General features: G+C 46.1%; 1 protein-coding gene across 1 annotated transcript; it reads left to right on the top strand.

Annotated features, from left to right (window-relative positions):
- The first annotated feature begins 11,537 nt into the window (after positions 1–11,537).
- On the top strand, positions 11,538–16,871 carry LOC109740039 (uncharacterized). Its single transcript, XM_073506513.1, has 9 exons — positions 11,538–11,716; positions 12,097–12,241; positions 13,263–13,308; positions 14,055–14,188; positions 14,705–14,746; positions 15,485–15,558; positions 15,638–15,728; positions 16,002–16,083; positions 16,738–16,871. Exons 1-9 carry the CDS (start codon positions 11,538–11,540, stop codon positions 16,830–16,832), a joined length of 888 nt encoding a protein of 295 aa, XP_073362614.1. The 3' UTR covers positions 16,833–16,871.
- Positions 16,872–19,936: the final 3,065 nt, after the last annotated feature.

Below are 19,936 nucleotides of genomic sequence, written 5' to 3'. Positions count from 1 at the left end.
GCCTTTCGGAAACGAAAAAAAATGCGTTCTTTCTTTTTTTTTTCTTTCGCGAGAGTCACGGTTTTACTTCCGCGAGAGGCACGGTTGTGCTTTCGCGAGGTCACGGCCTTGGCTCTCGGAAAGGGGAAAACAAAACACGTTTTCTGTTTTTTTTTCTTTCGCGAGAGTCACGGTTTTACTTCCGCGAGAGGCACGGTTGTGCTTTCGCGAGGTCACGGCCTTGGCTCTCGGAAAGGGGAAAACAAAACACGTTTTCTGTTTTTTTTTCTTTCGCGAGAGTCACGGTTTTACTTCCGCGAGAGGCACGGTTGTGCTTTCGCGAGGTCACGGCCTTGGCTCTCGGAAAGGGGAAAACAAAACACGTTTTCTGTTTTTTTTTCTTTCGCGAGAGTCACGGTTTTACTTCCGCGAGAGGCACGGTTGTGCTTTCGCGAGGTCACGGCCTTGGCTCTCGGAAAGGGGAAAACAAAACACGTTTTCTGTTTTTTTTCTTTCGCGAGAGTCACGGTTTTACTTCCGCGAGAGGCACGGTTGTGCTTTCGCGAGGTCACGGCCTTGGCTCTCGGAAAGGGGAAAACAAAACACGTTTTCTGTTTTTTTTTTCGCGAGAGTCACGGTTTTACTTCCGCGAGAGGCACGGTTGTGCTTTCGCGAGGTCACGGCCTTGGCTCTCGGAAAGGGGAAAACAAAACACGTTTTCTGTTTTTTTTTTTCTTTCGCGAGAGTCACGGTTTTGCTTCGGCGAGAGGCACGGTTGTGCTTTCATGAGAGTCACGGCCGTGCCTCTCGGAAAAGGAAAAAATACGTGTTTTTTGTTTTTTTTCTTTCGCGAGAGTCACGGTTTTGCTTTCGCCAGAGGCACGGTTGTGCCTTCGCGAGGGTCACAGGCGTGCCTCTTTCGGAAAGGGAAAAACCGCGTTTTCTGTTTTTTTTCCTTCCACGAGAGTCACGGTTTTGCTTCCACGAGAGGCACGGGCGTGCCTTTTTCGAAAGGAAAAAAACCGTGCTCCCGGTTTGGTTTTTTCATCCTGTTTTTTTGGTCCGGTTTTTTCGTGAAAAAAAGTTCGTCAAAACCTATTAACATGGGATCTAGTTTTGAAGATCTCGACGCGAGGAATCCAATGGTGAAAACGGTTTGAGATTTGGACGCACGGTTTAAGAGATAAAACGTTTTGAATAAACGGATCTACGAAAAAAGGGAAAACTTCCAGGTTGCGACAAGTGGCGCACTGCATGTGCGCCACTTGTCGTGACCTGGGAAGGTGGAGTGTTTTTTGCAACGAGTACTCGTTAATTAGTGATTTCGACGTTTCAGCCGTTCGCGGGGGTGGGGTGCGCACCAGTGATTCGTTCGCTCTGGCCCATAGGCCCAATTAATTTTATTTTTGGAAAAAATGGCATCAACAGGACAAAGACTCTAATTGCCATGCATTATGAAAAATGCCATGCTACTTCATAAAACTTTCATTTCTCTAATTTATAAATTTACAATGAGTATGATAAAAAAGTTCATGTGATCTAGAAAAAATAAAATTGTCATGCTAAACTTTTAAAACTGCCTTCCTTAGTCTAGATGTAACTCTTATTCCAGATCAATAAAAACCGCAAGGATGGCTTTCCTAAAAATTTTTTTATCTAGACAGGCCCCAAATAAGATTCCATATTTTTGTTTCCAAAAACATAAAAAAAATCACACACAGGAATCCCAAGGTCCAAAAAAGAAAATAATGCCATGCCAAAAGAAGATAAAAATATCAACCTCTTAATAGTAATGATGCCATCCTTTTATAATAATGCAAATGCCATCATCTTAAAAACTAACATGTTATTGACTATTAAAATGCCATGCTTTTAATAATAAAATGCCATGCTCATAATAATAAATTCCCATGCTCTTATTAATAAAAATGTCATCTTATTGTTTATTAAACCGACATTCATCTTAAAATAAAAATGCAATGCCATTGACTAGTAAAATTCCATGCTCTAAATAATAAAAACTGCCATCCTCTTATAAATAAAAATGCCATGGCATGTTTAGAAAAAAACATTTCCTTTTAAAATAGGGATGTTTGTTCTTTAAGAAAATGGGAAAAATCACTATTTTTGGAATTTCTTTTCAAATGTAAAAAATGAATTTAAGAAAAAAAATTAACTGAAGTACATAAAGGTGTTTTGAGCGCAAGTGCTCACAAACCCGGCTTCAGCCCAAGTTGTCATGGCCCTCATGTAGGATGGCGTGAGTTCGAGTCGCCCCCACCGCCCCCTACATGCCCCCTTTTTTGAAGAAATAAGAGGGATCGTTCGCCAAGAGAGCTGGATAGCAAACGATTCCAGAGAGCTGACCTGACACCCGACCAGGTGCCACCAAATCAGACGAAAGGAAGGGTAATTGGCGGGCGCCCTACCGCTAGCACGGTTGATTTGTAACTAGCTACTCTTTTTGTGCCTAGTCAACTTTCTATCTTTTCCCCTATTAGAGTGTCTGTGAGTGTGAGCGCAACTGGCGGAGAGGCGACCCCGAGAAGACTAAATCTTGGTCAGTTTGTCGTCGCCGCCCGTCAAGCCTGATCTGCCGTTCCCATCTTCCCTAACCTTCTACATAAGCCTTTTGTGTGAGTCTAGGGCGCTAGTTCGTACACCCACCCACAAAAAACCTAGTGTTGGTTCGGTTCGTTTTTGTCATATGAGGAGGGAGAGCGATGGAGGATGTGGAGAGGATGCCAGGCCAGGAGAGAAGGAGAAGAGTTTCGACTGGGCGCCGGACGACCCACGGGCGGTAGGCAAGCTTTTCTCGGAGCATGCGGAAATGCATCAATATGAACCTGCTACTAAACTTATGTTGGGGGTAGCATGCAATTTCAAAAAAATTCCTACGATCACGCAAGATCTATCTAGGAGATGCATAGCAACGAGAGGGAGAGAGTGTGTCCACGTACCCTCGTAGACCGAAAGCGGAAGCGTTAGTTTAACGCGGTTGATGTAGTCGAACGTCTTCTCGATTCAACCGATCAAGTACCGAACGTACGTCACCTCCAAGTTCTGCACACGTTCAGCTTGATGACATCCCTCGAACTCTTAATCCAGCAAAGTGTTAAGGGAGAGTATCGTCAGCACGACGGCATGGTGACAGTGATGGTGAAGTGATCCGCGCAGGGCTTCGCCTAAGCACTACGACAATATGACCGGAGGAGTAAACGGTGGAGGGGGGCACCGCACATGGCTAAGAACAATTGATGTGTCTTAGAGGTGCCCCCCTGCCCCCGTATATAAAGGAGGGAGAGGGAAGGAGGCCGGCCTAGGGGCGCGCCAAGTGGGGGGAGTCCCACTTGGACTCCTAATCCAATTCGGCCCCCTCTTTCCTTTTACCGGAAGGGGAAAGGGGGAACGAGAGTGAGGAGGAGAAGGAAATGGGGGCTGTGCCCCCTCCCCTAGTCCAATTCAGACTCCTTCCCTGGGGGTGGGGGCACCCTTTGTGGGCTGCCTTGCCTCCCTCCTATGGCGCATATGGCTCATATCTTCCCTCGGGGGGTTCCGGTAACCCCCCTCCCGGTACTCCGATATGTACCCGATACATTCCGAAACACTTACGGTGTCCGAATACTATCGTCCAATATATCAATCTTTACCTCTCGACCATTTCGAGACTCCTCGTCATGTCCGTGATCTCATCCGGGACTCCGAACAATCTCCGGTCACCAAAAACACATAACTCATAATACAAATCGTCATCGAACGTTAAGCGTGCGGACCCTACGGGTTCGAGAACTATGTAGACATGACCGAGACATATCTCCGGTCAATAACCAACAGCGGAACCTGGATGCTCATATTGGTTCCTACATATTCTACGAAGATGTTTATCGGTCAAACCGCAATAATAACATACGTCATTCCCTTTGTCATCGGTATGTTACTTGCCCGAGATTCGATCATCGGTATCTTCATACCTAGTTCAATCTCATTACTGGCAAGTCTCTTTACTCGTTCCATAATACATCATCCCGCAACTAACTCATTAGTCACATTGCTTGCAAGGCTTATAATGATGTGCATTACCGAGAGGGCCCAGAGATACCTCTCCGGTACTTGGAGTGACAAATCCTAATCTCGATCTATGCTAACCCAACAAACACCTTCGGAGACACCTGTAGAGCATCTTTATAATCACCCAGTTACGTTGTGACGTTTGATAGCACACAAGGTGTTGCTCCAGTATTAGGGAGTTGCATAATCTCATAGTCAGAGGAATATGTATAAGTCATGAAGAAAGCAATATCAATAAAACTTAATGATCATTATGCTAAGCTAACGGATGGGTCTTGTCCATCACATAATTCTCCTAATGATGTGACCCCGTTCATCAAATGACAACACATGTCTATGGTCAGGAAACTTAACCATCTTTGATTAACGAGCTAGTCTAGTAGAGGCATACTAGGGACACTGTGTTTAATGTTCACAAATTTCAGTAAGTATCATGAAATAAAATTTGAGAAAATAAAATAAATAAATAAGAAAAGGATAAATAAACTAAACAACAAATGCCCTTACGGGCGGGGCCCCCAACGACCCCACAACCCCCGAAGCACCAGGACGCTTCAGGTCAAGGGAGCTTAGTATCTCTATAGATAGATATACATGAACCTTGGTTTGTCACCACAGGTTACACTCTGAGTGTTCTGGTATTGAAAAATAGAAAACCTATAGAGGTTAGAGTTTGTGCAATGTAAATGCTAATGATCATGTTATGTAAGAAGTTTCCGTGTCATGAATCTGTAGAGATCCCTTTTCTTCTTTAAACAAAAAAGGTAAGATAGTGTGTACAAGAACAAGAATTATGTGTGTGTCAATAGTACATTCTAAGGCAAACCAAAACCTGAGATTCTGGTTCAGTTTTAGCTTTTGTCTCCCAACCAATTGAGCCTGGCATTCTTAGTTAGCAGTTGCATGATCAAAGTACTGAATTCGTAGATCGTTTATTCCTAGCAAGATCTCTGTCAGGAGCAAGTGCCATGGCATCCTTAGTTAGTAGCTACTAATAAACCATCTACTAATTAACTAATTAACTAGAAGCATCTCCAATAGAAGATGCAAATTTGGAGATGTAAAACAGGAGATGTAAAATTTACATGTCCAAAAACTGCTTTTTGCATCTCCAAAAAAGGGCCAACTCCAACAAACGGTGCAGAGCAAAGATGTAAAAACAACTACTCCAATAGAAGATGCAAATGGAGATGTAAAAACTATATTTCAACTAGTACTTCATTTGAGAGGGCGGCGAGATCGGGCGGCGGCGACGGGGCGGACGACGCGTGGGCGGCGAGGTCGGAGTGGCGGCGTGTGGAGGTGGGTGGCGAAAAGGTGCCGACAAGGCGGATGATGCGGAGGCAACGAGGTCGAGCGTTGGTGACGGGGCGGATGACGCGGCGGCAACGAGGTCGGGCGGCGGCGACGGGGCGGACGGCGCAGGGGTGGCGAGGTCGGGCAGCGGCGACAGGGCGGACGGCGCGGGGGCGGCGAGGTTCTTGGGCGAGGTTGGAGCGGCGTCGTTGGGCGGCGGGGTGGGGGCGGGCGACTCAAGTGACGGCCGAGGGAGGGCTGGCGGAGGAGCGGCAGCCGGGCCGAATCGGGCGGTGACTGGCGGAGGAAATTAGTGGCGGCCGATGGCGGAGGAACTTTGGTGCCGGCGAGGCAGGCCGCGGGAGACGCGGGGGTGGGGGTGAAGTCGCGGCGGGACTGGCGGCCGTCGGTCGGGCGGCGGCGGCGATTTGGTGCGATTCGGACAGCGGCGGAGTGAGGCGGGCGGTGGCTGGTCGCACGGAAGAGAATGGAACGACAGTTGGGCAGTTGGCGGGCGGTCGCGTTTTTACATCTTTTGTAGGCGGAGATGCAAATTTGCACCGCTAGGTGTTGTAGTTTACATCTTTGGAAGGCAGAGATGTAATTTTTTTTTTGCATCTACACCATCTGTTGGAAAGGTGTTTTTGGCCCTCGAAAATACAAAAGTTAGTTTTAGAGTGAAGTGCATCCTAGGTCCTCAAACTATTTCGATGGTGTCACATAAGTCCTCAAACTATGAAAAGTGTCATCTAGTCCTCGAAAATCCTTTTAAGTGCAATAAGTGTGTATATATGTGACACCTCTGAAATAGTTCAAGACCTACGTGACACCTTTGAAATAGTTTGAGGACTAGGATAACACACATATTGCACTTTGAGGACCTTGATGATGATTTTCATAGTTCGAGGACCTACGTGACACCTCTGAAATAATTCGAAGACTTATGATGCACTTCACTCTTATTTTTACATATACATCTTCTATTGAAGATGCTCTAAGGATGCCTTAGTTAGCAGTGCTGGCAAATTAGAGAAGGGGAGCAAACCAACTAACCGAGAAGCAAATTAGAGAAGGGGAGCAAACCAACTAACCGAGAAGACAGTGATGGCTTCTTCTTCGGCTTTAGCTATTAAGCTCCTACAGGAGCGAGTGTACCAACAATGACATGGCGGCCACAACCTTTAATTTGAGCCTGGAAGAGGAGCTGCGGCGACAACTAAAGGCAGCGCCGGCAACAAATCCGGTCACTGTATCAAGACCGCATCATATGTGTGTGTATGGTCCATCGGTTTCATAGCTTATTTGGTTCTCTTTGAAGATCTCCCAAAAAACAGTAGACATGCCTTGTCTAGCAGATTGCAAGGAAGGACTGTACACGTGCACGCGTGCTTAATGTCTGTTTCTTGAGTGTTTCCGCCTTGTTTCTGGATTCACGCGGAGCGATTAGGAGAACAATTTAGTTGTGAGTGCACTGGATGCAAACTGTATCGGAAATACTTCACAGACGATAAAGCGCTGAACGACTCTCGGACGATGGCTAATCCAGCCGTTAGCTGCTGCTTCAGCTTTGCCCATGGATGGCGTGATATGCATGTCGTGCATGTATTGTCTGGAAATGTCGTTCATGTAGCAGTGCTCAAACTGTATTCCTATGGCTGTAGGAGTGATGGATGTTGCATTGTTGTATATTGACTGAATTGTAGGTGCTGGCGTAGTTTTTTTGTTGTATGGAATTGGCACTAGTAGCGGGATTGGATGGAGTGCACGACCACTTGTGCATTAATAAAAGCATGCCACTGTGAGAGTGATGTTTTGGCACATGGGAGCGCGCTCCTGGTTTTTAAAATGTGTTTTACACATATTATGAAATATCAATAAATTTCAAACAAAAATTTGACACGTACATCTCGATATTGTACATACTTATAAAGTCGTTTCACGAATAACCGACAACTTATGTGTCGCGTGTGAAAAAGACAAAATTCGGTATTAAAAATGCTTTTCACAAGACATCCTTTCGTCTTTTTTACACAAGCCACAAAAAATATCGATTTTCTTCGAAACTTGACGTATTAATTTTTTACACAAAACACAAAAAATATCGGTTTTTAAAATTCGGTATTAATTTTTGTTTGGAATTTTTTCACACTTTGAAATATATTTTTCGCGGGCAGGAGCGCGCTCTCCCGGAAGCGCCAACAGATTTCCGTGTCACTCGTATTCTAAGTTACTGTGGTGGGCGCGTATAAAAGCCTGCCACCGGCAACCAATTATTAGCGGCAGTCGTCTGGCCCGCCACCATTAACTTGTTACCAGTGGGCTGGCTCAACTTGGCCCAAAGCCCGGCCCTGATAGCCATTTTGCGCTTGCCACCGGTAGCGTTGTCTGCAGTACTATGCTCGGATGGGGAGGAGAACTACGTGACCCAGTCTCTTCTGTGGCAGAAGTCTTCGTGGCTGGTATGCCGCCTCTGGTGGTGTCAAGCCATCGTGGAGGCGCGATAGTCGATCCATCTGCTGTAGCATCCCACAATGCTGCAGAGGGTGGAGGATATCATGGCGAGGCACAACTCACTCGGGAGCTACTGCATACCACTAAGGGTCTACTCAACACTCCCATTACGGGTGATACACCGTCCGATCTCGCCCTGGAGACTACGCGCCAGACCACCCTAGCTGCGTGTACCCGACCGGCGCAAGTCGAGCGTGATATGTCGGCGCAAGAGCAAGCGCTAGCAGAAACCAATTGGTCACGTCACCAGCCGGCTGGCTCCATCTATGGTTCGACGTGGTCCTCATATTAACAACACCTTCGCAGTGTAGAGGCCTAGGTGATGTTTGCATTCTTTGAACACCAATTGACAATGTCAAAGCTGTTACTACTAGATTGGCTAACGCAATCCAGCGCCCCGAGGGCGGGCCTGTTGCACATGGCATTCGTCAATTGTCTTTTTTCGCGAATACGCAAAGCTTGCGTATCATTTCATTGATAGAAGGATTAGAATGAGTACACAGGGATACAACACATGACACGAACGCAGGCAGGCGTGTACATGATGCCCGGAGTAGGGGACAAGGGATGCTCAGCCCGTACAGAGGATACAACACAGCTAAACCTACTAGACCCGAGCCAAGGGCGGCAATGCCAAGCCAACGAGAACTCCAACATCATGTGAGCCAAAACCGGGAACACCGCGAGCGATCAAGATAGTGCCTTCGAGAAGGAATATGACGCCGAGACACCGTCACTATCCGGTCCGAGGGACGCGGGCCTAGGGTTTCCCCTGAGCTCGAAGAGGGGCGCAGCTGAAGGCCTTGGCAGCGCCTCCAAGGGGGAAAACGACACCCGCGGGCGCCGTCGCTGCCAGCACCGGCAAGCCGAGCAGGGATCTCTCCCTGGCCTGAAGCTGAGCGATCCCATAGCCGCCGAGTCCGGAATCGAAGATGGGGAGGCCAACGCTGGTCTGAACCACCATGTCAGGAAGGGGTTGGCGGGGCTGCACCTGCCGTCGGAGGGTGGCAACGCCTCCAAACCCGCGAGCATAGGATCTGGCAAAAGGGGGAGACTTTGAGGCGTACAGGATAGGGCGGGCGACAAGGCGAACCAAGCGGGGATCTTGGGACGACGGCGTCCAGCAACGCCGGCAAGCAAGGATTGGAGGGACGCAGATCCGAGCTACCGTGGCATTAGCCGTCGGGGCATCGGCGAGCAAGGTAAGCTGGAAGGAACGCAGCTACCTAGTCGCTGAGGCCGAAGCTGCCCGGATGGGGACGCCGACAGCGAGGGACACCGGAGAGACGTGGGCCCGAGGCTGCCGGGACCGAAACAGCCCCGGCCCGAGACCACCATGGGAAGCCCTATGCCAGCCACAACCACATAAGCATCGCCGTCTCGAAGCAAGAGCAATCACCATGGCTCGGGGGGGGGGGGGGGGGGGGGGGGGGGGGGCGGTGGAGGGCCGCCGGAGACCATAGCAGCGGCCAGGATTGTCGGATCCGCCGCCGGCCGGCAGGCTCAAGCAGCAGCTGGTGGGAGAGCGCCCGAGGATCGCCGGGGAGGGTCCCGGGCCTGCTGGCCGAGGGGGCGGAGGCGTGTGAGGAGAGGGGCGCCCGCGGCGGCAGAGGATGGCGGGGGAGGAGCGGCTCGCCGGAGGTGGGGGCCAGGCCGACGAGGGGACTGGATCCGCCGCCGTCGGACCAGCGGCAGGGGGTGGGGCGCGGGGGTGGTCGGGGAGGGGGATTGGGGCGCGAGGGACGCAGATCCGCCCCGCCGCCACCTTCCTCGGGACCGGCGCGGCTTCGCCGGCCGGCCCTCCGGCGGCGGGGGAGTGCGGCGGCGGGGGTTGTGCTGGTGGCGGCTAGGGTTCCCCCGGCCGTGTCGCCAGTGGAGGGTGACGCGGGGGGCAGAGCTCAGACCTTAATACAAATGTTTTCAGATAATGCCGCATTCGTCAATTGTCAACACTCTTGAAGGCCACAGTCACGCAAAACGAGATGATCTCTCAATCTCGTGACCAACTAGCACCCAAGAGCCGGCCCACTGTCGCGTAGTCACATCTCGGGCAAATGGCTGATCGACAGGCTGATAGTCGGGCGGGAGCTGGACAAATTCCTTCGCCGAGTCGCCGAGAGATTCTCCTCGGTGGCACGATGATCCTTCACCATGCCGCCAAGTGGATCCCCCTCGGCAGTTTGATGACATCTCTCCGCGGCGACGCGGGGATCCTCTCATCTCTCAAGCTCTATCAACTGTCTTGTACTATCTCTCTAATGGGTTCTCTCAAGAACACACACACACATCGGAGAAACTCAAACACACAGACGTATACACATGTACCAAGGAGGAGCACAAAGCTTTGCCGAGAGTCTCTTGTCCTTGGTGGACGCAAAGACTGCATGTTTTCTTCCAGCCCTCACATCCTCTTTTTCTCATTCATTTGCTGAATTACATATACATAGGGAGCTGATCATCAGGCACCACTCGACAGTCACATCCGGCCACTAACACCAAGTCTCTAGGCACTACTCACGCCCACTCTCTCCATGCACCAGCACATCCTGAGATCTCTCCATGATGCAGCTCACTCGACCAACCAGCCACTACTCAAACAAACTCAGCTAGCATGCATACTAGTCATCTTTCCGTGGCTGAATCTCTCAGTGCACGCCATCAACAAACATCCTTTTAGCTAGGCCACTAACTAATCTCTCCATGCATCTAACTAACAACTGAATGCATGCACTAACGACATGTACTACTTGTCATTGACCGGCTAGTACTTACACATTGTGCACACAAGCATGCTTCACAAGTCACATGTCAAGATTATTTCCAACACTCGCCACGCAGTCGTGTTGTCCCCGACTGCGTGATGGTATGTCGTGCAGACGGGGGGCGTCTTCCTGTAGGCGGGATGATTCTCTTTGACGTCGGGATGATCTACACTATGACGCACGCGGTATCTTGACGCGGAGCCGAGTGGACCACGCACGCACAGCTCGCCGGGACCGAGAGCGCGAAAGGCCGTGTCGCTCAGGATCTTCGGAGCCGATGTCCTTCAGTCGGCATATCGGTACGGCTCATTTCCCTGACCGATGTGCTTCAATCGGGATATCCCTACTACTCTTTTCCGTAGCCGAGTGGACCGCACACGCACAGCTCGCCGGACCGAGAGCGCGACAAGCCGTCGCTTGGAATGCTTGGAAACAAGCCACTGTGTCACGCTCAAGCACTGAGTCTGAGTATAAGGCGTTGGCTAATGCTACCGCTGAAATCATATGGCTGCAATCTCTTCTTTTGGAACTTGTAGCCACTTCGAGTAGTCCACCTATGTTATGGTGCAATAAAATCGGCGTAACATATATACCTCCTATCAAATCCGGTATCCATGCTCGCGACAAGCATATTTTTGAGTTGACGTGTATGGTATTTAAACCATTTATTGTAGCAATATGAGTCCGGCTAAGTAAAGTCTATTGTATTTTTTTTTATAGTTGACATGTATTGTATTTAAACCGTACAGGGCAGCTGTTAGGTTTGATCTGTTGTGGTTGCAATAACGTAAAAGCCATGTACTCTTTCCTATATAAATATACAACTCACCCAAGCCTTAAGGCTGTGCGATCTCTCCTCCAAAATCATCTCTGGTCATACGTTTACAGGAGGAGACCGGCGATCGGCGGCGCAGCATAGGGATGGGGAGTTCCCGGAGCAAGCCGGTGCGGGAGCAGCAGCCGTCGGCACCGCCAAAGCCGAAGCAGATGCCGGAGCCGGAGCCGAAGCCGAAGCCGACGCCGACGCCGAAGAAGAAGCATGACCCGAAGGTGGAGGTGCCGCCTCTCATCGACCCCCCGCCCAACGCCGCCTGCACCAGGTGCGCCCCCCCTCGCCCACATAGCTTGTCTCCCATGAAAAAGCTCGCTTTTGGTTAGCTAGTTAATTTGCTCGTGACAGGATTTACCAGCATCGAATCGATCGGGTTTAGAATTTCAATTTCAGATTCATGCTTTGACTAGGTCCTAGGTGTATCTATGTGCCGATGCTCCGTTGATTTGAACCGGAAAGATTGCTTCTGCAGATAAAACAATAGTTCTCTGAATTGCAGTGCCGTGTTAACGGTGGCTAATTAGTCTACGGATTAAGTTTACAAAAAGTTGATCTACGAATTAGGTTTAAAAAAGGAATTAGTCTATGAATTGCATGAACTTGTATATAAGCGCGCTGAAGTGACTGATGGTGGTCTTGAGCATGCAGGATGCTCGTGCCAGGGTACGAGCTGTGGTTCGGGAAGCCCTCGCTGCGCACCCTGTTCGACGACTACTTCAATCAAGCTGGGAGCGTAAACGCAGGGGTCATGCTCAAGATGGTGGAGGATCCTCATGTCAATCTGACCGCAGCTGTATCCAGCAACAGTCGTTCATGATATCGTATTTTTCTTTTCTTCCAGTTTTGGTTGTGATCATACATGTGTGGTTTTTTGGGTATATATTACTTGGTAGGAGATCGATCGACGAAGATCAATGGTTTTGTGTACGCATTGCTAGCCGTTCTATTTTCAGGATTTAATTTGCCCCTTGGTTATATTATATATTGCAACAAAAAATCGGTTTTTCCGTAACTATATTTCACTAGGCGTCACCAGCTGGCGGGGAGGCTCAGCTTCGATGGCAGAGGTAGTCATTGCATAGTTTACCAAATGTCATATTTCTTATGTACTTATTATTTATGATATCCCTGTTAACTATACTCTAAATACAATGTGACTTGACTGTGTTTTTGTAGTGATTTGGATAATCCAGATACCTTTGTGCACTTTCTTGTGTCAACGCCGAAATCGTAAGATATTTATTGTTCAATAGTAAAAACTTTTAATGATTCCACATTGATGGCCTATGTGCATGAGGATAGTGTTTCTTATATTTTTAATATACAGCACTTTGAAGCTCAGATCGAGTGCACATTCTCCTAAATATGGTATTGGTGCCTTTTATGCAATGCCTTTGCATTTTGGAAACAGGTAGGCTGTAATATTTTATTTTATTTTTTGCATCATTTTGGTGCATATACCGTGCAGTGCATGTAGCTGTTACATATATTTTCACTAACTTGTTACCTGATGGTGGTGTTAAAAAGACCCTGCACTATATGCATTAGAATATTTTTCCTGCTATTTATATCAAAATATGAATAAAACCATAAGTGACAAACATGAATTTTTCTGTTTTGCAGCACTTGTTCAGAAGACAGTGGTGTCATGGGTTTGAGATATGATTCGAAGAATCTATCATTGGGGGCATCTTTTGTGCCATCTCTCTGTATGGATATATCCACGTCTAACTTTACTTGAATGAATTTTACTTAGTTATGTATTTCATGTATCCAATCAGATTATATTATGTTCATATTACCTTTCTTTGCAGTATCTGGTGGGGTACCCTCTGTCTCTGTGGTACCCTATGGTGCATGGTTGGTTGGAAGAATAGGTGGATTAAGTGCAGGGGCTCAATAATACAAGCCCCTAAGTGCGTACATTTTAGAATCCACTTCTTTGAAGTGTAGTTTTTACTGAACCTACTGTCTTTTTATATGTGTATATTTTAGAATCCACTTCTTTATTCAACATCGCTCTATATTTCAGAGACTGCGTTTACACTGTTTTATTCACAATGGAAAAGACCATACACATGCACTTGGAGAAAGGTGTAACACTATAGACACTTTTATCTTTTTATGGAAATATAAGCAGAAGACCATACCCACATTTTCTGGAAATAATATAGTTTGTGACCCTGGATTACTCAAAATTTGCAAGCACGTAGTCTAGTACATGTATCAACTGGTTATTGGGCTTACAATAGGAAAAACTGTGAAGTTGTAGGCTGAAGCATAATACATACTAAAGTATTCTATATTGCACAAAACTTTGGGTTTCCAAAATTGCCAATCCTGTTGTTTCTTTAGCATGCATGGATTGTTTTTGTTATGGCTTTGGAGTTTGTTCTTAGCATTCATATGATGGCTTCCTAACAAAGCTGAGATTTGCATTTATCCACATATTTCGAAAGGCTTTGCCCCGAAGAAAAAAAAACATTTGGAAAAATGTAAATTTCAGATTTATTTGCACTTTTACAAGTATTTTGTTTTCTTATCATGTATGAATTTGGGCCTTTATTTACACTTTCATTTGCCCTTTTTTGATGCATCATTTTTAGGTACTGCTGGAAACAAGTCTTTTCCTTTTGAGGATTTGAAGAACTGGGATTGCGGAATCAGTTATGGTGTGGGTTCAGATAGTCCACTCAGCCCTTCACTCAATTTTTCTCTAGAGCTTCTCAGAAGCACACAGGTTCGCTACAGTTTTTCCTCATTTGCTTATTAAGAAAAGCTTTGCACTTTTTGTAACTTACAAAAATCTTTTGATAAGATTACATACACATAGTGCTGGTGCTTCTGGATACATGAGTACCATCATTGTGAAATATGCCAGAAATTGTGTTGCTTTTCTATGAACTTCTTCGTAAAATTCTTGGATTTTCAGTGAGAAATAGAAATTTTCCCAATCACAGTTAAAGATGCATTTTATGTTTGTTTCTTGCAACGGTCAACTCATTTTTTGTAACAAGATCAGTGGTTTCCAAAAATTGTTACCAAGTACTCCCTCTGTCCCAAAATTCTTGTCTTAGATTTGTCTAGATACGGATGTATCTAATACTAAAATGTGACTTGATACATCCGTATTTAGACAAATCTAAGACAAGAATTTTGGGACGGAGGGAGTAAAACATAAAACTAATTTATTGCCTTGATTGAATCATTACACCATTACCGTTGTTGAATCTCATACAATTTCCTTGATGTGCAGCTGGTCGCGTCATTCTATGAGCACCAGGTTGTCCAAAGGCAGGTGAGGAGATATGTTCTATATTATCTTTTGACATGATTCAGTTTTGTATGTTGTTCTGTTTTTATACAGGGAATGGCATGCAGTTCTATTTTATTCGTGATCCCTAAGACTGATCTGCCTCCCATTTTCTTAGCCTGCTATATGTATTTTTTAGACTAAATGGATGTCAGGTCTATTCTCCTCGTTAGTTTACTATATATCAGTTCAACTAAAAAAATAGTATATCAGTTTTTCAAGGATTAGCTTAGTTAGTTGTCTTGTTAGAATATATATCATTTACTAGTTGTATGCATGTTTATTATTGTGTACGTACCTTCCGGGTAATTCCCGTTCTTTTTGCTTTTAGCATATTTAAGTGTTAGGAAGTGCGCTGACATTACATGGTAGCCGTTGAATGCATCATCTGTACACTTGAATACACGTATCCTGAATATTTACTGAGGATTATCACAGTTTATATTCTTTCAATTGAACTGATATAGTAAACACATGCGCTAAATTTGATTATAGATATGTATCTTATCATATGCTATGTGAATGTTAGTGGATAATTGACATAAATGGCGGAATTAAAGGATGCACAATCAACTGTGAATAAGAGTTGCAGTTAGTAGAAATAGTTTAGTCTCGTGCAATTTCTTGAGTGCAAATATGAAACTTTATTATTTAGATATCTCATTGCAAATCACAATTTTTTTGAGATTTGATCAAATCTATGTATTTGTGCGTGTCCATTAGGTATACTCTGTGATTCCTACGGAAGCAACCAAAATTACAAACTACATTGATTTTGGGCTTGAGCTAACCACAAGGTAAGCGTATAATGAACTCATGGTTTTCAGTTTTTCATCAACTCAATTGAATTCAATTTTACATGACCTTTTTTTCTAGGGTGGGTAAGGACGAACCAACAGATGATGCCGACAATTCCTCGTTTCAGATAGCTGCAAACTGGCAGGCTAATAAGAACTTGCTAGTAAAGGTCTGTTACACATCTTTATTAATATGCCTCCAATTGCTAATAACAAAGAGAGGTTATAGTGCTACAAACACTATGTATGGGTGATATCACGTTACAAATGCAGTAGCACCCCTAAATTGTTTTGCATAACTCCCAAAATAATGCGTGTGAAAATATGTAGAGAAAATTTTTAACAAAAAAATTTATTTACACATGGAGAAAAAAAACTGAAGTATGAAGTGTTGTATTTGTTTATTCCTTTATCTCTGATATTCAATGTTCCTTTCCTAATAGGGAAAGTTAGGTCCCTCCAAATCTTCTGTAGCTTTGGCATTCAAGTCTTGGTGGAAACCCTCGTTTACATTCAGCTTCACAGGTTTGGACACTAACAAAATCCTAGATATTATATTTTTTGCAATAAAACACTTCATTACTGATGATCAAATGGAAAAACAGAAAGGCTTTCCCACTCTCTGTAGTGCTTGTAACATGACACTCCTTTTATTTTAATCTACTGCCAGATATAGTGATATGTATGTAAGGTAGGGGAACCTCCTTGTTGTTTTCCCTCCAAAAAAAGGGTTAAAAATGAATGCTCTCGTATCCAAAAATAAATGGTTAATATTTGCTTTGTTCTTCTGTGAGAATTATTTATTATTTGTTTTATCTAGGTATGATGCTTTGTTAAGACAGCTTTCTGCGTACCTCTTAGCACTCTAAGCAGCCTAATTTAAATTGCCCTAAATCGATAATGTCATCTTGTTCTTTATATATACTTCCATATATAGTGTACTTATGGGATGCTTTCTTGTGCGCCGTTTTGCCAAGTGATAATGCATATTTCTGCATTATATATGGTGAATTAGACCAAAAGCAACAGATGGTAATATTAGCAGCAGTAGTAATGCTCAGTAATGTATAGTATCATTCCACAAGAGAAGATATCTTTTGTTTTAGCTGAAATGTTATTGTTTGAAGTACTAACGAAACACCCACTGATGGCTGCTGCAACAATGTTTCCTATTTGCAGCTGCAAATGATCATTCGAAAGGTACTACCGCGTACGGATTCGGAATCCATGTCGACGATCTAAGAGACCAAGTTTCCGAAACCCAGCTCCAGTAGAAGGATTATACCATTGTTTGTGTCACGGGGCGACACGACGAACTACAACGTAAATCCTTTTGTCCTTGAGGCACATCTGAGTTAGTATTTAGTGTTGCGTACTAATGACACTTTGTTTGCACGAATCTTAATTGAATGCAGTTACATGTGCGGCTGTGACACAAATCAAGGAGGACCGAACTGAAGACTAATAGTTTGCGGAAGCACGTGAAGAAGCTTTAGAACAGACATTACATTGATTCAGGGAACTGTAACCACTCAGGAAGACCGTTAGAGCTGCCTTTTGACAGAAAACATTGTGTTTAATTAGCTTGTAGTAGCGTGGAATCTAGTCTTCATCTCTACGTAGCACTGTATTTCCTAAGTCTTTGCTGTGTATTTGAAACATTTGATATTCTAGATTTTCAAGGGCGAGGTAGTTTCGTTAGTAGAGCTCTGCACGCGTCAAAGAGTAATTTATATTTTGTGCTAAATCTACAACTAGTTACTAATGACATCTTCAACACCGACCCTCAAACCACCCGCAACCGTCCGGACCGCGCGGTCTGGAGGTATTTTGCCATCCAACGCGGACTAGTTCGGACTTACTTTTTCCTACAAACCGGGGAGCGGGGCGGCTTTGCGGGCGTCCGTATCGCTACCACGCCCGCGTCTGACTAACATGGTCCATCTAAAACCCTTCCCGCACAAGCGCGCTTTCTCGCCCTACGCTGGTCAGCGCTGCTTCAGAGCGTCAGCGCCGCATTCATGCCGGCCCATAGCGAACGCGACCGCTCACTCGAGCCGGCATTGAAGTGGTGTGCCAGCCACCACTTCCCAGTGCACACAACGTCTATCCGCATTCAAACGGTGCAGTCTATCCGTCTCCCTCCATTAAACATACATGGTTGTTGAGGAAGCTACTCTGGGGCCACCCGGCCTCGCTGCTTGGCTTGCCCTCCGCCCGCTATTTACACACCGGGCCGGCAACACGGACGCATCAATCCACCCTCCTCCGCTCTCTAGCTCCTCTCCTCACCACACCCGCCATGGCCTCCTCGAGCTCCAAAGCTTTGTGGGAAGGTCTCTCATCCGAACAGAAGGAGGAGATCGCCGCTATTGCGGCCGGCTGGTAGGGCGCCAGACGGACGAGCTTACCGGAGGCTGGTGTTGTGGATGCGCGTATGGCAGAGGTGGCCGAGACGGCGCCACCATCCGTGCTGACAAACATCACCATGGGCGAGGCCCGTGCTCACTACATGGACATGGTGCTGGAGGAGCGAAACGGCGCATCCCGACAGGGGCTGGCCGACTAGGACTACATCCTCTGCCTCGTCGACAAACACCAGCGCGAGGAGGAGCTTCTCGCTGCCTGCACATCATAATGTCGGACGTGGATGTGCCCGAGCAGGAGGCGCTTCTCGAGTCCTATCGCTTCGCCCTCGAGATCCACCACGACTGATGGCGTTACCGCCATCTTCAGGCGGAGTTAGGAGCCGCCTACGGAGTTCAACGATGCGGCGTATGAGGTGTTCAGTAGGAGCGAGGACGAAGACGAGGTCGCCAGCTCGGCCGCGCCCCGCTGCCACGTCCATGAAGCTGGCACGTCCATGATTGCCGCCGGCAGCGATGAAGAGTAGTGCATGGGATGAGGTCGCCGATGCTTGTATCCCATGAAGGCCAAGCTTGGTGGGGTCAACATTGTCAACCGATTAGCCGTTGGTCAATGACGTGGAGGCGGATAGCTACACTTCCCCACACTCATGGCTGCCGAGGCTCATGGCCGGCCGAAGATGGGTATACGGGCCACGGTCGTCATTTTAGGCTAGGTTTAGAGTTCGGTGTAGTTGAAATATGTATAATGTAATGAATTTGCTCCCGTTTAGATGAAAAGTACCCAGTTTTATGTAAAAAAAATGTCCAAGTATGAACGAATATTTTCTAGTGCATTCGAATATGCATAATCGGACATATGCAAACAGCTTTGGATGACCGGCTCCTGCATTCGTGTCCAGGGACTAGCCCCCTCCCCCCCCCCCCCCCCCCCCCAGTCCACGGACAGTGTTCGGATTGGGGGTTGGCGTTGGAGATGCCCTAATAAAGGGAGGAAAGCTTCTGCCCCTGTCACACATTTTTACAGAAGCCCTCCGGCCTTTTTGATAATTGACCCATTGACACAAAAAGGGTTCGGTTTTTGCGGTTTTACAGAAACCCCTGCCTTTAAGTGACAAGAATTAAAGAGAACCACCACCCCCTCCCGTCTATTTGGGTTAATTACCCCTGGCACACTTTTTTACAGAAACCCTCCGGCCTTTTTTGATAATTGACCCATTGACACAAAAAGGGTTCGTTTTTTGCGGTTTTACAGAAACCCCTGCCTTTAAGTGACAAGAATTAAAGAGACCCACCACTCCCTCCTGTCTATTTGGGTTAATTAACCCGCAGTCCATCTAGAACAAATGCTTTTCAAATACACCTGTAACTTTTAAATCATGACTCCAATGTTAACAAATCGTATATGAAATTTGATTAGAAATTTGATTAGAAAAAATTACAGAATCTGAATATGATGTTATTTTATCAGTTAAACATTTTTAAAATGCTATTTAGGGTGTCAGCTTAATCAATAGCGCACGATCCATATCTTATATATGGAATTTCATTTAAAAATGTGTATACTCTGAATATGATGTTAATTTACCTGCTAAACGGTTTTAAAATGATATTTAAGGTGCAAACCTTAATCAGTAGTGCATGATCCATCTTTCTTTTGTAGTGGCGGCGATCTAGATTGCAAATGAACACCTCAACAAAACCAAATTGGAGATGAAAGAAATCATCGATGACCATGCATGCACGCCCGGCAAAACCTTGCAGGGAAGAAAAGCAAAGTTCTCATCTTATGCAGAGAGAGAGAGAGAGAGAGACCTTAGGATTGGCACACTCAAATGCATTATGGTTGAGTGAGCACTGAGACCACCACCGGCGAGAGTAGGAAGAAGCATCAGTGGCAACACAGATATGATGCCATGTTCAAATAAAGGATGTGGACCTATTGGGGTCTTGAGCCATGGTTATTCAGTTAGGGGTGTGTGATATATATTTTTTCTTCCATTTCAACGCAT

The sequence above is a fragment of the Aegilops tauschii genome, chromosome 1 (assembly GCF_002575655.3).
Source record: "Aegilops tauschii subsp. strangulata cultivar AL8/78 chromosome 1, Aet v6.0, whole genome shotgun sequence".
Lineage (NCBI taxonomy): Eukaryota > Viridiplantae > Streptophyta > Magnoliopsida > Poales > Poaceae > Aegilops > Aegilops tauschii.
The sequence above is the reverse complement of the archived record's forward strand: the minus strand, read 5'-3'. Positions and strand labels throughout refer to the sequence as shown.